The sequence below is a fragment of the Octodon degus genome, unplaced genomic scaffold, assembly GCF_000260255.1.
Source record: "Octodon degus isolate 3935 unplaced genomic scaffold, OctDeg1.0 scaffold00246, whole genome shotgun sequence".
Classification (NCBI taxonomy): Eukaryota; Metazoa; Chordata; class Mammalia; order Rodentia; family Octodontidae; genus Octodon; species Octodon degus.
The window spans coordinates 182,779-203,386 of record NW_004524822.1 but is presented as its reverse complement, the minus strand read 5'-3'; the positions used below and the strand labels follow the sequence as shown (position 1 = coordinate 203,386).

Below are 20,608 nucleotides of genomic sequence, written 5' to 3'. Positions count from 1 at the left end.
TAAATAATAAATTTAATTAGTTAATGATTTCAAATGTACTTTTAAAAATTATGCTAAATAAAAGCAAACATTTATAGCAATAACAAATAATATTACTTTTCTGCATAAAACATACTTGGAAATACACTTCGATGTCCTTTTCATAAAAAAAGCACTCCTTACCACGACCTGGTTCAAGGCTCTGTCCTTGTAACTTCATCTGCTGTCACTCACTTTACTAGAACATAAACTCATAAGGAAAGAAAGTGGTTTTCTCCCTTTTGCTTAGTTTTGTATCACAGGTGCGTAGATACAGACATCTAGTACACAACAGAAATGCAATGAATTTTTGTTGAATTCAATTCTCATCATCTGTATTTTCTTATGTCTTCTTTGGTGGCTGATTATATTTCCCAAATCTGACTCCAATGCTCTTTCCCATTCCACCTCCCTTTCTTTTTTCTCTCTTTTTGCAGTACCGGGGATTGAACTCAGGACCCTGTGCTTGCCAGGCAAGCGCTTATTCTGAGCTATCTTCCCAGCCCTCCACCTCCCTTTCTAACTAGGGGGTTGACTTCCCTCCCGCTAGAATAAAACCAGGCCTAACACACAGGCGACACTGCACGACCTCCAAGGTAGAGAGGCACTAGAAAGTGTACAACTTCTCTCTGGTTTTCTTGCAGTGTTCTCTTAGAACCAGCCACCATGCTGCCAGGAAACAGAAGTAGCACAGAGGAAGCCCATGTGCGAAGCAGCGGTGCAATGGCATGCTGTGGCTCTCCGCATGAGCAAGGGATGCACTGCACAGTGCTCTAGCCCTCCACTGCCACCCAGTTCATTCCTAGGGAGGCAAAGAGGAATGCCCCTGACCCCAACCTCCACCTCAAATTCCTACCCAAACTGCAGACCTAGAAACAAAAATCTTTGTCACTAAGTTTGAGAAAGTCAGCTACATTCTACTCTCGCTCCCTTCCCACACTCAGAACTCGTCTACTGTTTTCAGTTTCTGTACCTAGAATTTTCTCCACTCCTGCTCACTTGCTCTGTGTCTTCATTCTGTGCAAGTCTCTGGTCATGAGACACTTCTGCTTTCAGAGACTGTTTAGCTGTATGTTATCAAAACCAGCTTGGGACTTAAAGTTCAACATATCAATACTTGATGAAAAATACCTGTTCCTCATTATGCCTAAGATGTTTGAAATGCAGTGAGATAGTGAGGTTAAGCTTGATAGCCTAAATCATTTGATAATAACAATAAGCTTGTCTTCTGGATGGTTAAGAACCTAAGTTTGCAGACCAAAATTAGAGAAAAAGGAGGGCTACAAGGAAAGCCAACATTTTGGCCCTAGTCTTCTAAGGTCAATTAAGACTCAGGACATATGAGAACTTGTACTGTAATGTCATGTACCTCGGTAGTGTCCCAAATTTTCTGATCAAGAAGATTATGGGGCCAAAGCGGAAAGTGATCGATGACGTAGAGTGTGCCTAAGGAAAGTCACATAGGGAGAAGACACTCTCTCAGGCTTTCACAGAGAGCACATTGGCCAAGCAATGGCCGTGACTCATCCACATGGCTGCACTGACAAAGGTTCTACAATCTAAGGTACAGGATCTCAGGATAAATCCTGAGGGCATTTCACTGACCTTCTCAGACCAAAAAGCTACAACTCTTGTTGCATAGGTCCTGCTTTACCTTGGTCTTAACCATCCAGTAGAAAAGTATGAACACGAAATATAGGAAATAAAGCCATGCTGTTAAGTTGAGCTGTGGGGGACTCAGGTCAATCATTTCTGACATTGCCAGTTAAACAGAAGACCCAATGCTATTATGGGCTACTGGACTCTTTTAGAATATTTTGCTGAGTTTACACACCTATAATATTCAATAACGGAACTTAGGAAAAATGGGGTATACCTATGAATGTCCATTTTGTATCTGTGTAGTCAAAGTGGTTGGGATAGATATATAGTTGCATTCTCTTAATGAATAGAATGATTTGTTCTAATGGTGTTTGTAAATAGGATCACAAGTCCGCATCTTGTACAGCAATTAACCACTAAGAAGAATATATGCAGTGTATTATTTGTTGAAACTGTACTTCCGATTTGATTTGAAACTGTCTCATTGCTATCTGTTTATCAATAAAACTTTGAAAAAAAACCAGCTTATTAACCACAGTTACAAGAACAAAATATGGTTTTCCCTGCCATATACAGAGAAACCCAAGACAGTCAGAAACAGACATCTGTTCAACATTTCAGAAATACCATGGTGGAATCTCTTTTTCTCATTTTTAATTGTTTTATCCCATATTCTATAACAAAGCTAGGAAAGGATGAAAGTCCCCATATCAACAGAATTAGCTACCATTAAATAAATAATTATTTTAAAACTCCATACAATGAACTCTATTTTCATTATATTAGTACAGATTTGTCATGAGGTCACCCCTAAGTATAATGAAAGATTATATTTTTAAAAACAGTATTTCTAAAAATGTATTTAATACAGGGTCTCACTACACAGATCAGATTTGTAGTGATCCTTCCTGTTTTCTTCTTTTTTTCTTTTTTCTTTTCTTTTTTTTTTTTTTTTTTTTTGTGTGTGTGTGTGTGTGTGTGTGTGGAACCAGAGATTGAACTCAGGCCCTTGCGCTTGCCAGGGAAGCATTTATTCCACTGAGCCATCTCCCCGGCCCCAGCCTTTCTGTTTTTCAACCTCCCAAGTACTGGGACTACAGGTGTACACCTCCACACCCAGTTTCCACCGAAGTCTCAGAGCACCCTGTGGCAGGGTTGGCACAGCATACTGGGAATATATGGCCAGCCCTTAAAAACAGTATTAAACATTATTAAAATTTTTATATTGATTATATGTTTAAAAGATAATATTTTGGATATTCTGAATTGAATAAGGCACAATATCAAAATTTTAAAATTTAAATTATGTAAATATGCAAGGAATTAATTATATTCAAAACAAAGTTGTTAAATATGCAAAACTCATCCTATTCTGATTAGCCCATTATATTTTACAATCATCTGCGCTGCTGCGTCCCATGTGGAGAAAGCACTGCTCATGGTCCACAAGCAGCAAGTCCCAGCGGAGACCTAAAACCAACCTTGGGAGAGGGCAGTCCCCACACTGCAGAAACCATGAGGCGCTCCAAAGCCAGGGCCTTTCCTTCCAGAGAAACAGGCTGCTAAAGGTTTACCACGACCCAGTGGACATAAGCAAGCTCCACAGACTAGAGAGAATGGGAAACTGCATTGGGTGGGGAAGGGAACTTGTGGGGGAGAAGTGAGCAGAGAGAAGCGGGGAGGGAGGAGACCCAACGAGGCCAAAGGAGGAGGGAGAAAAAGAGCAAAGGGAAATTCTTTTATTTATAGAGTTAGCCTGAGGGAAACAATGGTTCCATATAAGTACAAGCAAATTATTTCAGATAACGACTATTCCAACTCTGTGCCTGAGCCTCTGTGAATGAATTACTCACATGCCCACTTCCTGCAGCAGACGACACCAAGAGAACCCTGAGTGACGAGGGCATCTGTGCTCCAGCGTCCCACTGCACAGCACTGGGGTGACTCCCTCCAGCTACTGCCATACATGGAGCTCTTTTTGCTTATATAAAATGGCTCCAGTCTTCTGAGCTTTTTATAGATCCTGTCACTTCCCTTGCTGTCAGCTGTCCTGTCTAGATGTGTTCCCAGCGCTTACATCCAGCAGTCTAGCATGCTGCTTCCAAGTCACAGGGCTAAGAAGCCAGAAAAGCAAACTTGGTAGAATTGTGTCTAAAAGAGCAGTAAACATGCCCTCCGTGCCTGCCTCTGCTCTGGACAACAAACAAAGACTAGGACAACTCTAGGATCTCTCTGGGTCCTACTCCTGCTTTCTTTTATGTTCTCTACAGTATTCTAAGGGATCAATGTTACAAAATTAGTGTCTTCTGGAGAGGTGAGCATTCACTAACTATATAAAATCATCCATGGAAACAAACTAAACAATAAAGAAAGTGGGAATTACATTAACTAAAAAAGGAACAAAAGCACTGTCCTGTCATGTAAGTCACAGTCAATGGCACCACAGATCTCGTTCCATGAGGAAGCTTTTTCCTTTCCCTGAGGATGACCCAGCTCTGTGGCTGCCTCTCCCAGTGTCAAGAGGCTGTGGAGCAGGCAGAGGTAGACAGGAACTGCTGTGGGAGGAAGCAACCTTCCAAGGAGGTCATCCACCTCTTTCCCCCTCATTCATATATCTGGAAGGAGGATGAAGCAGAGAAGTCCTGGAACATGGACATAGGGAGGGCCTGGTATAACTTAGCAAGATGGCGGACACAGGAGCAGCCTCTCTACTGCACAGTGACTAAGAGCAACACAGCATTCGGCCCCTGGCCCACTGGAAGTGCAATCTGATGAGGCCACGCTAACCACAAAAATTGTAGTTGTCTATGGCACCAAATTTTGAAAAAAATGAGAAGAATATTTAACTCATTACTAAATTTATTGTATAAAACATGGTGCTTTAAAAATAAAACAACAAACTGTCTCGGGCCAGTAAGGTATTTCAGTAGCCTTAAAGTGCCTGCAGAGGCAAGCTTAGGCAGGCGCAGGGGAGCAAGTTTTGATTCCATGCACCACATGCTGTGCCAGCCCCACCCTCAAGGTGGGCTGAGCCAGACTCCCCTCACACCCCAAAAAATCTCTTTTCTTTATTTTTAAAGATCTAATAGCAAAATAAAAATCCAGTTCTTAGCCTGCTGCTTGTTTACCCAGGTTGTCACACAAAAAAATATTAAATAACTATAATAGACAAAGCTATCTCAGAAATGAAAGAATATTCTCAAAATTACTTTCCCTGTGTCAAGTGTTTTAACTTGTAAAGAAAGAAACAACAAATGTTCTAAAATTAAAAATAGAATATCTGGAAGAAGTCTCATGACTTCAATTAAACTCTGCCTGGCTCACAGTAGGACCATAATAAGTACCTATCAGATGGCAGGATGGATGGTTGATTAGGTAGAGCAAAACACAGCAACTGGAAAATCTGAGGTCAACTCACCTTCCTAGGGCTATGGTCAAGACTGGCCCCAAATTATATTCATGCCTCTCAAAGAAATATAATTGACTAGTCACATAAATTCCTCTCTCAAATGAAAGTTGTATGTATTTTCTTTCAACTTAGTCCTTCTGACAAAGGACTTATACCCTAACAAAAATTTAGACTTATCTATCAATCAGTGATATTTATTGACCATTTACAGTATATGGGCCATTGAGCCATAGACGAGAAGTTAACTGAACAGGACAGAAAAGCCCTGCCCAGTATCAAAACCTGTTTGCTAGAACCTATCCAGACACACACACATAAGATCACCTATCTTAGGCAGTCCAGATTGCTGGAACAGAATATCAGAGATAAAGCACAAACTTATTATTAAGTAGCAGAAACTTATTTCTCTCATGGTTCTGAGGCCGGAAAGTCTAAGATTAAGGCACTGACAGATCCCATGTCTGCTTAGGGCCCACTCCCTGGTTTATTAACTATACCTCCTTGGAGCCTCACATGACAGAAAGCAAAGAAGCAGAAGCCTATTTTATGGCTTCTAAGCACACGAACCCCATTCATGAATGTTCCACCTTTATGACCTCATCATTCCAAAGGTCCCACCTCCAAACACCATCACACTGAGAGTGAGACTCAAGACATATAAATGTGGGAACACAAATATTCAGTCCTTCCACCTCATATGTTTAATGACATCATATGCACCACAATATCCCGATGTGTGACTACAATACAATGGCAGCAGATAACCTTTATCAATGCAAGGCACTCAATCAACTGGATGATCAAGAGGAAACAGCAGACTCCAATTCACATATTATGCCATACACAAAAGCATTTCATATGGGTACAGACCCACATATAGGAGGCATGGTACAACAATGAGGCTTAGAAAAGACAACACAGGAGAAAGTTTTCATGACCTTGAAGTAGACAAGGATTTCTTAAGCAGGATATAAAATGAATGCACCAACTATAAAGGAAAAAAGTGATAAACTGGACAATGTTAAGAACTTCTATTCACCAAAAGTTACCACTAAAGGAATGAAAAAGTAACTCAGAAAGTCCAAGGGAATATGTACGACACGTATTTCTAGACAAAGGCCTTGTACTGGGATGTATATAAAGCAGCCCTGGATATGCAGACAGACGAGCCAAACTTGAAGTTGTCTTTTCTCTTTGTGAAATGAATAGTTCATTCAAAAGACCAATAAAAATATGAGAAGGGGGCTGAACTTTTAAGATATAGGAGAACCCCCAAAGCAGGTGGAGGAGCAGAGCTTTCACAGGAAGAGTGATCTAACTGTCCAATTTTCCTTCTGTACTATAAATGGTGACACCATCCACATCAGAGATGTTCCCCTCCAAAATGAGGACATCCTAACTTCCAAAAGTATCACCCTTATTTATCCTGAAAAGAATCTAACATGAACCAGTGTGTTGGCTTTTTTATATTAATTATTTACAATTTAAGAAATTAATGTCTGCCTTCCTCAGAGATGGCAAAAGTTCCACCTGAGTTGCTCCAAACATTGTAAAGTCCTGTGAGAGGGGAGGACCTGTGCCCTGCTATGGTTCAAGCATCCTACCAAAACTCATGTGGAAATTTAACTGCCATCCTAACAGTGTTACGACTCAGGCCCTTGAGGAGGTGACTGTCACAGAGACTCTCTCTGCTTTTATGAATGAAACAAGGCCCCTGTCCTGGAGTGAGTTAGTTATCATTAGAGGGGGTTTCTGACAAGAACAGAACATGTGTGCATCCTGCCCAGTGTTTCTTGTCCTGAGCACACTCAGGCTACCATGAAGCACTGAGGCCTCTGCCAGACGCCAACACCAAGCTCTTGGAATACTCAGTCTCTAGAATGTTGACCAAAATAAACTTCTACCATTTGTACATTACCCAGCCTTTGGTATTCTGGTACAACAACAGAAAACAGACTTAAAACTCGTGTCTTGTCCATGACACAAAAAAGAGTGGGATACGTATGCCTTCCCCTCTTGAAGAATAACTTTAGTGTTCTTCTCTTATAAAAGAAATACAGGGTAAAGGAGACAGCTCAGTGGGATAAGGCCCTGACTGGCATGTACAAGGCCCTGGGTTTGATCCCCAGTACTGCAAAAAAAGAAAAAAGAACAAGAAAAAGAAATACACATTTATTGGACAAAACAGATAAAATAAGAATTATTTGTAGTGGCACTAAAACAATACTATTTATTTATTATGTATTACTTCAGCATATTTTCTAGGCACACATAAAAGAATATTCCATGAAGAAAGATTTTTATTCAGAATGCAAGTTATATATTATTAATTAATTCAAATGTGACACAGTTCATGTTTCAAGAAGCTAGCTGCCTTGAAGCAAACCAACAAAAAAATTTTCCTTGAGGTATTCATTAGATATTTTATATCCTTAAAATCTGGTATGTGACGAAAATTTGCAAAAAGGCAGAAACCCCCAAAAATTCAAAAAGCCTCATAGACCCCTACCCTCTTTTTAATCAAAGAACATACCTTTAATTTGAATATATGCGTTCACAAGAACTAGTTATGGCAAAAGGATGGTAAATTTTGTTAATTGTTTTGGGAGATGGCTTTTAATATTATGAATCCTCAAAACATCCTTGAGCATCAGAGGTCATTTAAAGGATGAAATTAAAGTCATCCAAGGCTGGCAGTGTGAGCCACCAGAGGAATAAAAGAGGATGGGAGGCAGAGGGGCTGCTTCATCCTTCCAGGAAACCTACCTTCTCCCCCTGGGGGATAGAAGGGTTGACTGTACAAGGCTATGCCCCCTAACAGGGCATAAGGAACAGAGACAATAGTCAACAAGGATCTCTAAAACTAGGCAAGTTGTTTCCCCTCACCAGTAAGAAGCCAAGCCTAAAAACCTGCTGGTTGTGATTTTATAAAGTGGGGCCAAAGGGAAAAGATACAAGCTTAGATTGCTAAAGAAGACGTCTGCAGCTCGAGTCCAGCCTGCCGCTCCAGCGCAGAGCACTGCCTGGTGCCCTGGGAGCCCAGAGCCAGGTGGGCGGATGCCTTAGCTATGATGAGCCCCATTGTACTCAACATCCCATACATTATCTGTATATAGTTCTTTCTCTCCTCCATAGTTTATAGTGAGATGTCAGTAATAAACTAGTTCCTAATTTTGTTCTTATTTAGACAGAAGAGGTAACTCAGCTTTGGATGGTTCATGCATCACACGGAATATACCCTGCCACCATCCCTCTCAAAGTTTACCATGGGGACCTTCATATTTTTGAGGCAGGACCAGCAGCTAAATACTTCTAGAGTCTCCAGCTAGATTTGTCAATGGCCCATTTATCCATAGGCAGAAAGGCTCTCATCAGCTAACCACCTAACCATATAAAGTGCTTCTAGCAAAAGTTACTAAACACTGAGCCTCCTGAGGTTTGGTGAAGAAATGGAACATTTTAGCCCAACAAAAGGCACTTGTCTACCAGAGACAGTATATGTTGGCGGGTTTTTTTTTTAAGTTGTAATATTTGTAGGGTGTTTTCACTATAGCAAGCATGGTCATGTTTTAGCACTAAATCAATGACTCATTTTCTTTTGACTTGTTAGCTGCCACACCCTGCTGCAAACATGTGAAAAGCCAGCTGACTAATTGGAATTGTTGTGCAGAGTGTTTTAACTCCTAACGACCAGGCAAAAAGCCATCCCTGAGCACCTCACCTCCTTGGCTTGAAACAGATTCCATTCCATTAATATTAGCAGAAATGAATGTCCTTTCACTAGCGATATATAAAATATAAGAGAAAGATATCACATATTACCTGCCATCGCAGCTGAAGACGAGCAAAAACATCCTGGATCAGAAGCAAAACAAGTTAAGGGTTTCTTTTAACACAGTATTTAGAAAAATGATTACTTTGCTTCTATTATGTCAAAGGTAATAGCTGCTTTTTCAAATATGAAGAATGAAATACACTTTATTGACCAATGACTTGAAGTGAACTTCTAGAGACTAGGACTACAGTCTAGGCTAGGACACAGTTTTAATATGCTTGTGACCTTGTTTTCAATCCCAAACACTACCAAGAAAATACAGTGATCTTCTAACTTTTAACCTCAAAAGAAGTGGAGCACGGAGTCAATTTCATTAAAGGAGACAGACAAAATGCAGAAGTATCAATCAATAATTGCTCATGCAGACATGGCCATCAAAGGAAGAAAAAATAAGCGGCATGGCCTCTGTACTATATGATCAAGAGCTAACGGATGTGAATTTTCTACAGAAACTTCTGAAATTGTTCATCTAAGAAATAACAGAATTGTATCAATGAGTCAAGGTAAGAGAAAGCATAATGAAAATGTATCAAGTAGAGTAAACACAAAAGACAGGCTCTTTGGATGAGTCAAACATGTGGGAACCCATGACAGGGCTGGGCCATGAAGGTGAAGCACTGAGTCTCCAACAGCCACACCTTCTCTTTTCTCTCCCTCCTCTCCTACGTAGCTTAAATGTGAGTGTGTTCCAAAACCCCTGGGAACTTCTATTTCCACATTTTAAAAATGGAAAGGTCTCACTCAATTTTTGTGAGGGATGAATGAGATTATCTGATGGTGGTTTCTGATTCTCCCATACAAAACAAATATTATAAACTTTCTACCCTCTACTCCTTGCCCAAACTGCCCATGAAAAAAAAAAAAAACTTTAATTTTTTTCTACCCTGTCATGTTAATTCTAAAACTAACTATGAAGTGACATACCAGGAATAAATTCCCCAGTGAAAATTAATCTGTTTAATATGGATTTATTCATGCTCTTATTCAGGTTAATTTGTATATTTCACCTTTTAAAATTTTATTCCTGAAAGCTGCCATGATTTTCGCTTTTCAGTGTTCATTTTATATCTCAACTCAAACTTCCCTCAAGTTAAAATAAATGCCACCATTAGTTCATCAGGAGCTGTGCGATAAAGGACAAATAATAAAAATAGAGAAGGCCTCCTCAAACAGCCAATAGTGTAAGTTATATGCCTAAAATTTTAAAATCAAATGTTACAGTTCTTCATAAAGGCTAACCCAATTACATGCAAAAAAATAAAAAAAGATAAGATTAATCAAGTATCTGTGCTGTCAGATTTGAAATCTAATTTGAACTTCATAGGTGAAGGAGGTTTTAGAGAAGGTGATTTTCTTCAAAAGGATTCCCAATCTTGTCCTTGAATACCACTGGTCCTGTCACACTAGCCACCATGCCCAGTGAGGGACGGCCTCTCTCCCCTTGGCTAGAGGTAGATGCATCAGTTAGATGGCCTTTTGATGAACCAGTTCAATTCCTGTCTTTTGTTTGTTTGTTTATGTATTTGGTACAGGGTCTTGCTCCACAGCTTGGACTTGTAGTGATCCTCCTGTTTTCAGCTTCCCCAGTGCTGGAATTACAGACATGCAGTACAACAACTGGTCTTGTTGCCCGGCTCAGCCCACCCAGGGGCAGGGCTAGTGCAGCATGTGGTGCCAGGAATCAAACCCAGTCCCTATGGCTTGCCTAAGTCCTCTGTGCTATCTTGCCAGTCCTCAACTCCTGTCTTGAGCATGCCTTCAAAAGGAAAATACAGAGAAGATTAGCATGGCCCCTGTGCAAAAGGAAAGATACTTCTGCTTTTTTCCTTCAGTATCACCTACTCTTTAATAAAACTACATTTATTAATACATATGTTATATATAATACATTTCTCTAACACATAACTAGCTTTCTCATAACAACTCTATTGAGCTAAAGTTCAGATATCCCCTATTTTTTTAGATAAGAAAACCTGACAAAAATTCCCTGTGGTGTGAAGGACATGTCAAGGTCACCCAGCTGATAAGCAGCATCCAAGCAAGAACGAGTTCACCAGGCCAGCACCTTTCCTGCTACACTGCATGGAAAAACAGCTGGCACAATTTCATTTCACTGATGCCAACAAGGTTCCCTGTGGCTCACAGTGCTAACAGTAGGACATCTGCTCTGGCTTACTCACTCCTGAAGCTTAGCTGTTAAGGATTATTTTCTTACTTTAGACCTCATACTTCTGTTAAAATGAGAAATAAGTTGGCTTTAATCATGTAAATTATAATGTCAATGGATTTGTCATACCTTTTCCAAAAACAGGCTTTGAATAAAGGAAGTATGCAGCCATTCCTTCTAAGTGAATGCATTAATAAATATATTAACTGGCATTAGCACAGGCTCTGCATTTGTAGTGCTTTCAACCATATAGATTCCTCCCTTCTCCTATAGTTGGGAGGAATCTTTTTCTTTTTCCACTTTGTCCTTCACATGGTTTAAAAGAATTCAGTCTCTTGCTTCTTTTTCCACTTGAGTGAATGAATGAATGAATGAATGAATGAATGAATGAATGAATGCACCTGCCCTCCCCTGAGGCTTAACATTGATCATTTTTTCCATATCATAAAATGATGCTTTAGAAATCAGTTCATACCCAGGTCTCTCCTTTTCTCTAAACTTCACCCCATGGAACAGATTTCCAAAATGCCAGTGCTGACTAAGAAAAACCTGGTAAGAATTTATTGGTCTGAACTTTTGAAGCATAGGCAGAAATCTGGGCTTTCATTCCTTGTTCTAATAAGACTTGTATGAGCCTGTCACCCTAAATCTTTCTACAGATGGAAAAAAAAAAAAAAAAAAAACAGCGCTTCATAACACAAGCAAGCATTTCCACTCCCAAAGAAATGAACTGTGCCATATTCTTTTACAAGCTGAAAACTTAAAATTAGGAAGAAGAGTGGCAATAGCCTGAGACTGCTTCTTTAGAAGACTTTCATCACCCGTGTATCTGTACCGTCTTTCATGACAACTTTAGCTCTTAGTTCAAAGAGCTGCTAGTTATAATTTATAACCATCAAAGAGAAACTATAGCTTCAGGTTGACAAAGAGTGAGTTTCCATGTAGGCAGAGCACAGTGGTATTAATGCAGCTAATTTAGGGTACGTGCTTCTGGATTGTGATCACTAAATTCCAAGCCAGTGCCACTGACCTAAAGGACCAATTTCTATTTTATTCACTTAACAGTCAGATAGGGACATTCCTGCACAGCTCAGACTGCTGTAATAGAACACTACAGACTGGAGAGTTCTATTTATTTCTCATAGTACTGCAGGTTACTGGTCCAAGGTTGGGGTGGTTGTATCTATACTATAAATGGCCACCTTCTTGCTGTGTCCTCCTACATCAGGGGAAAGAGTTCTGATCCCTTTATCCCCTTGTAAGGATACAGTCCATCATGGGGAAGTCTGCACTCATGACTACATTGGTCTACATGAATCTCTTCCCCAAAGCCCCACCTCCAAATACCATCACCTGGGAGGTCAGTCTCAACCTGTGAATTTTGGGGCAACAGAAAGAGTCCATAGAAGAAATACCCAACAGTAACCAAGCTGTGAGTCACTGGGGCTGTAAAGAAGCACTAGCTTTTCTCTCAGGAGGGTGCAGAGAGGGTGTGAGACAGGCGTGCAGAAAACGAACCTAGAAGGGCTTGTCACCTAGCCTGTGGGGACACAGCCAGCCTCGCTGGAGGAGATGCCACCCAGGGCCAGCGTGGGAATCAGGAGAGAGGTAAGTGGTGAGCGGTAGAGAGAGATGTTTCCAGCCAAGTGGATACTGCTGAATCCCATTGTGATCTCAGCGAAGAACTCGAGAAGTAGATGGGGGTACAGAGAGGGAACAGATGACTCTGGACAGTGGTGGTGCACCAATGACACACGTGTTGCAGCAGGCATGCAGAGCCCTCTCGTTCAGCACACAGGCCAAGTCACCCCGGCAGCCAAGCATAGGATAATGGTTGTTGTTTTCTAAGTTAAAAGATTTCTATTCAGGTTTAGTTGCACTGTTGGCCCTTTGCGATAAATAAGCAGGTTCTGGCTTGCTGTTCTAGAGGGGTGGGCAGGGCAGACCATCGGTACTCGTGGCCTGCTAGTGGCATGCACACTCTTTCCTAAAGCCTGAAGAGATCAGTAAGATTCCATCTGCAATTTAGAAAGCATTCAGGCAGCTGCATGGGAAGGGGGCTTTCCTGGTGCACTGTGACAAGGACAAGCGAGAGATGAGGGCTGAGGAAGTCCTAGCCCAAGAACTAGGGTGTGTGGCTTCTGGACCCTGGCTTCATCAACTACTCTCCACACTTACTACGAGGATTAAATGAGAGTTTGTGAGGGTGAGGCATGCAGTCAGAACTTAGTACATGCAGTTGTCAGGAGCAACGGTAACATGGTGGCTAAGTGACCTTAGAATCAGTGTAACTTGGACAAGGACAAGCAACGACTTCTCTGGTCTCAGTTTTTCATCTACAAAATAATAGCAGTCACTACAGAGTTACTGCAAGGATTGGTGGTACAAGACAGAATGGAAAAATCCTTTGAGCTTCACCTGAGAGCTAAAGTTGGCACAGAAGTAGCAGGAGCCGCAGCAGCAATACTAGAGAGTACTAGTCACACTCACAATTTGAGGGATACCAGACTCATGTGGCCATTCCCCAATCCAGATGAGGTTACAAGGGGCTAGACCAAAGCAGTGGCTGGAAGAGATCAAGGAATCAGACTTCATAGCTCTCTGGAACGAGCTTCAACAAGATTTCACGACTCCTGGGTGTAACACATGAGGGTGAGGCACGTGATAAGAATGTCAGCTACTATTCTGCTGATGCAACTGTGGACAGCAGCCCTTGCCACCCAGAGAGGGAAGGGAGGGAGGAAAAGTTTACAGAGAAGACCCTCATTCTCAAACCAGTTGACTTGGGGCATCTTCTATTTTTCAAAGCTCTCTGCCTGTGTCTGGCACCCAGAAAAGGCACCAGGCTAAAAATACAGATTTACAAGTTGTCGGCAGATGGACATCAAATGATGCCCTGGGAGTGTCTTCATAACACCCAGAAAGAGCACTCAGAGTGAAAGAACCAGAGAAAACAGGTGAGTGGGAGCCTGAAGACAGCACCAGGGGCCCTCAGTGTTGATGAGACAGCAAACAAAGCAAAACAAATAAAATGGATGCTGTAGCAGCCAGAACAGAAAGACAAGAGCCAGAAGACAGGCCTGCTTCAGAGGTCAAGGGACAGGAACTTCAGAAGGCAACAATGAGCTGCCTCATGCTAAAGGAGATCGAGTCATAGAGTGAGAAACAAGGTCCTCGGGTCAACCACAGTGGGAGCTAACATCAAAGTACAGCTGATAAATAAAGGTGGGTGGTTGAGTGGAGAGAGATCTTCTGGTGCACTAGATGGTAAGGCCAGGAGCAAGATGGGGTGCAGCTAGGGGTGGGTGACAGAGAAGAGCAGTGTGTTTTATGGTAGGGAAAGGAGATGGTGGTAGTTGATTTTAGCAGAAGACCAAGACAGCTCACGTGTGCTACTGAGAGCTCAGTGGACTGGGGTTGAGAACACAGCCAAGAAGGGGTGCAATGATGGAAGGCAGTGCCTGGAGGGGGCCTGGGCTGGCTTGGACTGGACGAGGCTGCAGGGCTACCAGCTAAGAGGACACGAGCTGGGAGACAAGGAGACAACAGAAAAGGGCATCTCCAAGCCACCTTCTGAAAGAGCCAATGACAGGAAAACAAGGACAGAAAGAGGGTCATGGCTTGTTGATTATAGCCAGTAAACTAGGAAACATAATCTTGCCTGCAAGGCACAGGCCCCCTGGAGAATAAAACAGGCCTCATTCCTCCCACTAAAGAGAAAATGAAGACTTCTTGGAGGCGACTTGGGTTAAGAAGGTTGGGTCACCAACCTGGCAGGAAGACAGAAGACACCAGAAGCAACAGGCATCAGAGCTGAGCATGGCAGGCAGAACTGGTGCGTGGCAGAAGCACCTTAGGGCAGAGGGAAAGGGAGCGGTGGGGTGGGGGGGTTGTTGGGGATTCGATCTCCAAAAGCATTCTCTCAAACTAAACTGAAAAACCAGTTATCTACCACTCCCATTTTTATTTATTTCTTATTTTATTTATTTATTTATTTATTTATTTATTTATTTATTTATTTATTTATCTTTGCGGAACTGGGGATTGAACTCAGGCCCTTGTACTTGCCAGGGAAGCGCTTATTCCACTGAGTCATCTCTCTGGCCCTCCACTCCCATTTTTAAACTCCTATTTGGAGCAGTATAAGTATATTTCAACACTGCTGAAATGGAACATTAATGATGCAAAAGTAGGATACGGTTTATAAGAACAAAACAACAGATTGATTTTTCTCTGACCACATCTGTGGTAAAGACCAACTAATTTGGACAAGAAAACATCAATAACTTTGAAAACATTTTCTGAAGATTAATCCTTTGCCTTCATCTAGATAAGTCCCTAAAGGTTGAAGAATTGTGCTTTATTAGAGCACATGCAGTAATAATTAAAAGATTTCCTGCCTTCACAGTGTCAAATACAATGAAACATTTAAGGTGAGGCAGGCTGTAAGAAAAGAGGAAGCAATTTAGCCACATTAAGCCAGTTCAAGTTGAAACACACAGTAACACCTCTCGCTACAAAGCCAGGCACCTAATAAGTGTGACTATTTTCTTTTCTACCCTACTGCACCTTCTCAACATAATACAGAATAACCAACAGGTAATGTTAGGCATGACCCTGGTAACACTGTCCACACACCTGGATTCCAGCTACTACGGTATGAATGGTGTTTTACATTCAGTCTTTACCACAAAAGGGGATTCTAGCCTTGTCCACACACCTGACTTCTGGCCCCCACCCCTCTCTGCCACATCCTCCCTGCAGGCTCAGGAGCAATTTCTTGAGCAGTCTAAGCTTTAGTTTCCTTATCCATGAAGTGGTGGTATCAGAGGTTGCTACTAGTGTTGCATGAATTCTGTCTAAGCAACAGAAAGTGTCAATTGGTGTTCACCAATTCTAGTACTTGGGTTTAGTTTCTTCCTTTTCTGAAGAAGTATTTTCTAAATTGCATGTCACAATTCAGAAATGTGTCCAAAAATGTCGTGAAATCGACTTAAGAGGGTCACAACCAACACTTTCAGAAAATGAAACAGAATAGAATGTTACATATAAACATTAATGAAGTCATATTTTAGATGGCTCATATTTTTATCTTTGGCATAAGTGGTAACATGAAGTGAATTTTTCCTATACATGCACACATCTCTGAAAGTATCAGGCAGCAATGAAAAGGATATTTCTTTCTGTGTTGCCATCAAAAGCTCAACAACCATTGGTTTATAAGATGGAAATAGTGTGAAGTTGGGGAAGAAAGAGAAATATAGTAAACTGTTTGTTTGTTTGTCTGTTTGTTTTTAAAGCTGACATATGAAGCAAAACATAGACCTCCCAAATGGTCAGTCAGGGTAATACAGCAATTGCCCTGAATACCTGAAACTATATACAGTTAGGCCAATGCCAGGATTTCAATAATCAGAACTTAGGAAAACAAAGCAAAGCAAAGCAAAGCAAAGCAAATTGCAAAACTGAGAGTACAGATATCATCTTGATGCTGGGCAAGATTGAAAACAATTGATATGACTTATCTAATAAATTATCTTACAATACTTGTCAGAGTAGATATTATTCCAGATTGTTCTTAAGAAGCTGTAAGAGTTTAGAAGAGATATGAAAAATGTCTTAAAACAGAAATCTTCATATATGGACACAGATTTAACCTTATGATTCCTTTACAACCACTCTTGTCTAAAAAAACTATCTGTACAAGCTTTCCCATGAGACTACGCAGTGAAGAAGGACTATGAACATATATTTTAGAATTTAATAAAAAATATTTATCCATGTGTCCAAAAGGCTAAGTAAGTGATATTCAACAGCATCACCCTTAGAATAGATAAGAGGGGCCACCGCCTTGAGCTCCACTCCTTCCACATCTTGTCTTCCAGAAGATTTTCTGGGACCAAGTAGACCTGGAACCTACTGACATGGAAGCATTGTCCTCCCACCTAGTTATAAGCATACTCTGTATCCCCAGAATTCTCTCATCAGATACCAAGCAGCTTCTAAGACAGGAACACTATCCTCCCAGATCCGTGGGAGCCAGAGGGGTATGGTAAAAGAGCTCAGAAAATATGTACAAAGATTGGCCATGCCAAGTGGACACAATAGCCTCCAACAGGTGGGAATGTACCAGGGTGGAAACCAGAAGGAAAACACTTGTTCCAGGGGCAGATTCTTCCAGTTGCCTGCCAGCTCAGAACTCTGAGAATGTGGAGAACTCAAGCCTCCACACAGCCCTTCAAGGTCACCAGAAGACACAGTTACCAAGATAAGTGAATGGAACAAAATGATACAATGCTAGTGAGTCATTTCACTAAGCTTGAAGAGTTGAGACATGTGAAATATTGGTTTCCTTTGTTGTCTTACATGGGAACCTGCAAAATTACAGCCCGGCCTGGTAGTTACATGGTGGTCTCAGAGTCACATTGCACTATGACTCATGCCTCAGCTGTGTAAGCTTGGAAAAGTCTCCCATATCTCTCTAAATCTCAATCTACTCTTTTATGAAACAAAAATTAATTAATTAACTGACCTCTTGTGGACAGGAAATGAACTGTACATCGAAGTGCCAGGAACAGTACCTGACCTATAGTTCTCCCTGAATGGAATCTATTGAATTTTTCTCCAGAGAAAACTGATTGGCAATCTAAACTTCTAGATGAAATCACAGCCAGGTCTGTATATTTCTTCATTTTCATTCCTTTCTAAGTTTAAATATCTTCCTTTCCCAGACTCCTTAAAATGTTGTGTTCTATTCTGAAAGGCCAAGTCATCCAACTGCTGATCCGTCTGGTACAACTTTTTGTGACACTTAACTATGTCTTCACCTTTGGTGAATGTGAAGTCTAAAGTCCCCAAGTTGGCCTTCTGTGTCAACTTCATTCAATAGGCATTTGAAAATACTATCAGTTTAGCATATCAAAGGATATCTCTTAATCTTCATGTTCCTGTGACTCTAAGCTGTTAACCAGGGTAGAGCCCTCTCAATTCACAAACCACAGGCTGAAATACTCAGGACCCTGAGCAAAGAAAAGCAGCCAAAAGAGAGAACCCAAAGCCAAACTACTGCCCTATGGGTGGAGAAATAGTTGGGAAAGAGAATCTTTATTTGGCTGCTTACTGGCCCACAGGTTTGTTCATTGTTATTGAGGAGTACCAAGAACTAGACGCTGCACACTGCCACAAATCTCAATGATTTTTCTCCCTTTGCTCTTCAATAACTGAAAAAGCATCTTGAAGAGAAATGCTAGCCACCTCTAAACACATATAGAGCATATGCATCATTTCACCACAAACACCTAGTTGTTTGCTATGAACAACTTATTTGGCTGCTTACTGGCCCACAGGAAGAAATAAATTAAAATTAACTAGATGCTATGGAAATAGGATTGAGCACATCCATTCACCTCACCAGAATTCCATCTAAATTAGATACATTGTTTCTGTAAAGAGTTTTGCCAACTTCCCGCAAAGAGCTTCCTACTTTTGCCAGCTTTTATTCATGCAGTTAAAATGGCTCTCTGAAAAAGCTGGGCTAGAGAACCGTATCTTTCACAAGCTCATTAGTTTACAGTCAAGCTCCATTATATCATAATTATTCATCAGGAGTCAGCAGAGGGAAAGCTGTTTCCTTCTGCAATGAGACTGTAAAGAAAAGATGTCCTCACAACAGGCCGTACAATGTGGGACGCGCAGAATGCCCCAAATCAGTGGTCAGGCAATTGAGTTCATCTGGGTTACACTGTCTTGGAAAAACATTAACAGTAGGATGGACACAAACCCAGCTTTAATTTAGAAGCCCTATACTTAATTATTAATCTTCATGCTTCCACTCTTTTCCAAACGCCAATCTCCTAAGAGAAGCACAATTGCTGTTGTTAAAGACTCAGGGGAGATCATATGGCTTAGATAATTTTTTTAGGGTATGTCTTTAAGAGCTTCATTTAAATATTTATCCTATCAAGTGTAGTATAGACCTGCTTCAGGTCAGATTTTTACATCATCTTAATCCCTGAACTGTGGGAAGCCACAATGCCCTGTACAGGGAAAATGGGCCCCATGAGCTGGAGGTCTCAGGCACCCTGAAAACTACCTGCCTAAGCACCCTCAGGTGGTCCGAGGGTCTCGTCCTGCGCCCATGGATGGGTGTAATTGAGCTTGGGGAACCAAAAAAGAAAAAAAAATAATAATAAAGCTGCTTCAACAAAGCTCGTTGCGTGTGGCTTTAGGAACGCGAGCGCGGACCTGCAAGGGGGGCTGCCTAGAACAGGAAAGGCGTTTGTGTCAGGAGACTAACGTCGAATTTCAGGACCCAAGGGGGCACGGGGCTGCGAGGCCCCCGGAACCTCTCCTCGTGAAAGCAGCTTGAGGTACCCAGTCCCTCTCCACGGAAACCGAGGCTGCTCCGGCGCCGCTAGAGTGAGATCCTCAGGACCTGCTTCCTTGGGGCAGCTACAGCGGGAGTCCAGAAATGCCCGGAGTTCGGCGGCAAGCTAGGAGCTTTGCAGGACCCAACACCCCCACCTCCGACACAGAGACCATAGCTCTCCAGAGCCCGGGAGCGGATCCCAGGAGGCAGCGCCCCAACCGCTGGCGGCGCCCGGCACCTGAAGGCACCCGGTGAGAGCGCGGTCCCTGAGAGCTGCCGGTTCGCCCGGTTCGCCCGGGGAGCTGCGCCCCAGGACTGCGGCGCGGGCGTGAAGCGCAGAGGCGTCCCGACCCTTCCGGCCCTGCGCCCAGGTACCTCGCAGCCGTACAGCTGCCCCAGCTGCTCCACGATCCACTCCTCCAGCACCAGCCGCTTGCGAAGCTCCTTGCGGTCGTATTTCACTGTCACTTTCCCTTGCTGGTGGCGACGCTGTTGCTGCTGAACCTGCCCGGCCGCGGGCGCCGTGGCCACCGGCGCCGAATCCTCCCGAGAAGAGCCCGGGCTACCGCTCGCGCCGCCCCGGGGGTTCTGGAAGAAAACACGCGCTCCGTTGCCCCCGCCGGGCCCGCCGGCCGCCTCGTTGCCGCCAGTCACCACCGACATGGCCCTGCGCGCCGGAGCCCAGCGCGGCCCGGCCGCTACCAGCGCCCGCGCGGCCGCCGCATGCGAGGGGCGCGGACACCTGCTCAGCTCAGCGCTTGCCTGGCTCCAGCTCCGGGAGAGGGCGGGGGAGGGACGCTCCGAGGGCGGGGACCGCGGCCTTAAAGAAGCAGCCGCCTAGCATCGGTCGGTGGGAGGCGGGAGGCGGGATCTGGCACCTCGGGGGAGGGAGCCCCGGGCATGGGAGTCGTCCACGGAGGCGGGGAATTCAGAAGCGTGGACAGTCGCGGCCGGCTGCTTAGCCAGTGGGAGGGATTGACGCGAGTCCCGGTGCCGGGCTACGGTCCCCTGCGCGTGGGCTCAGTCTCTGGTCTTGCAGATGCTAAAGCGCGCTGCTCCAGCAGTCTGGTAGTGCGCGGAGCCCGCTGCCGGTAGCGGCCGCTTCACCCTCGCCCCAGACAGGTGACCTCAGGAAAGGGACGTGGGAAGGGACATTGGGCTCGGCAGAGGCTTTCCTCACTCCTAGGACAGCACAGGGGGTGGGGGACT

General features: G+C 43.0%; 1 protein-coding gene across 1 annotated transcript in view; it reads right to left on the bottom strand.

The window, feature by feature from the left end:
- Ppp1r14c (protein phosphatase 1 regulatory inhibitor subunit 14C) overlaps positions 1–20,158 on the bottom strand; it is a 91,194-nt gene extending 71,036 nt beyond the window's left edge. The window contains exon 1 of the mRNA XM_004645990.2: positions 19,775–20,158. Within this exon, the coding sequence (XP_004646047.1) occupies positions 19,775–20,062 (288 nt within the window). The 5' untranslated portion in view covers positions 20,063–20,158. The remainder of the gene's footprint in view (positions 1–19,774) is intronic.
- Positions 20,159–20,608: the final 450 nt, after the last annotated feature.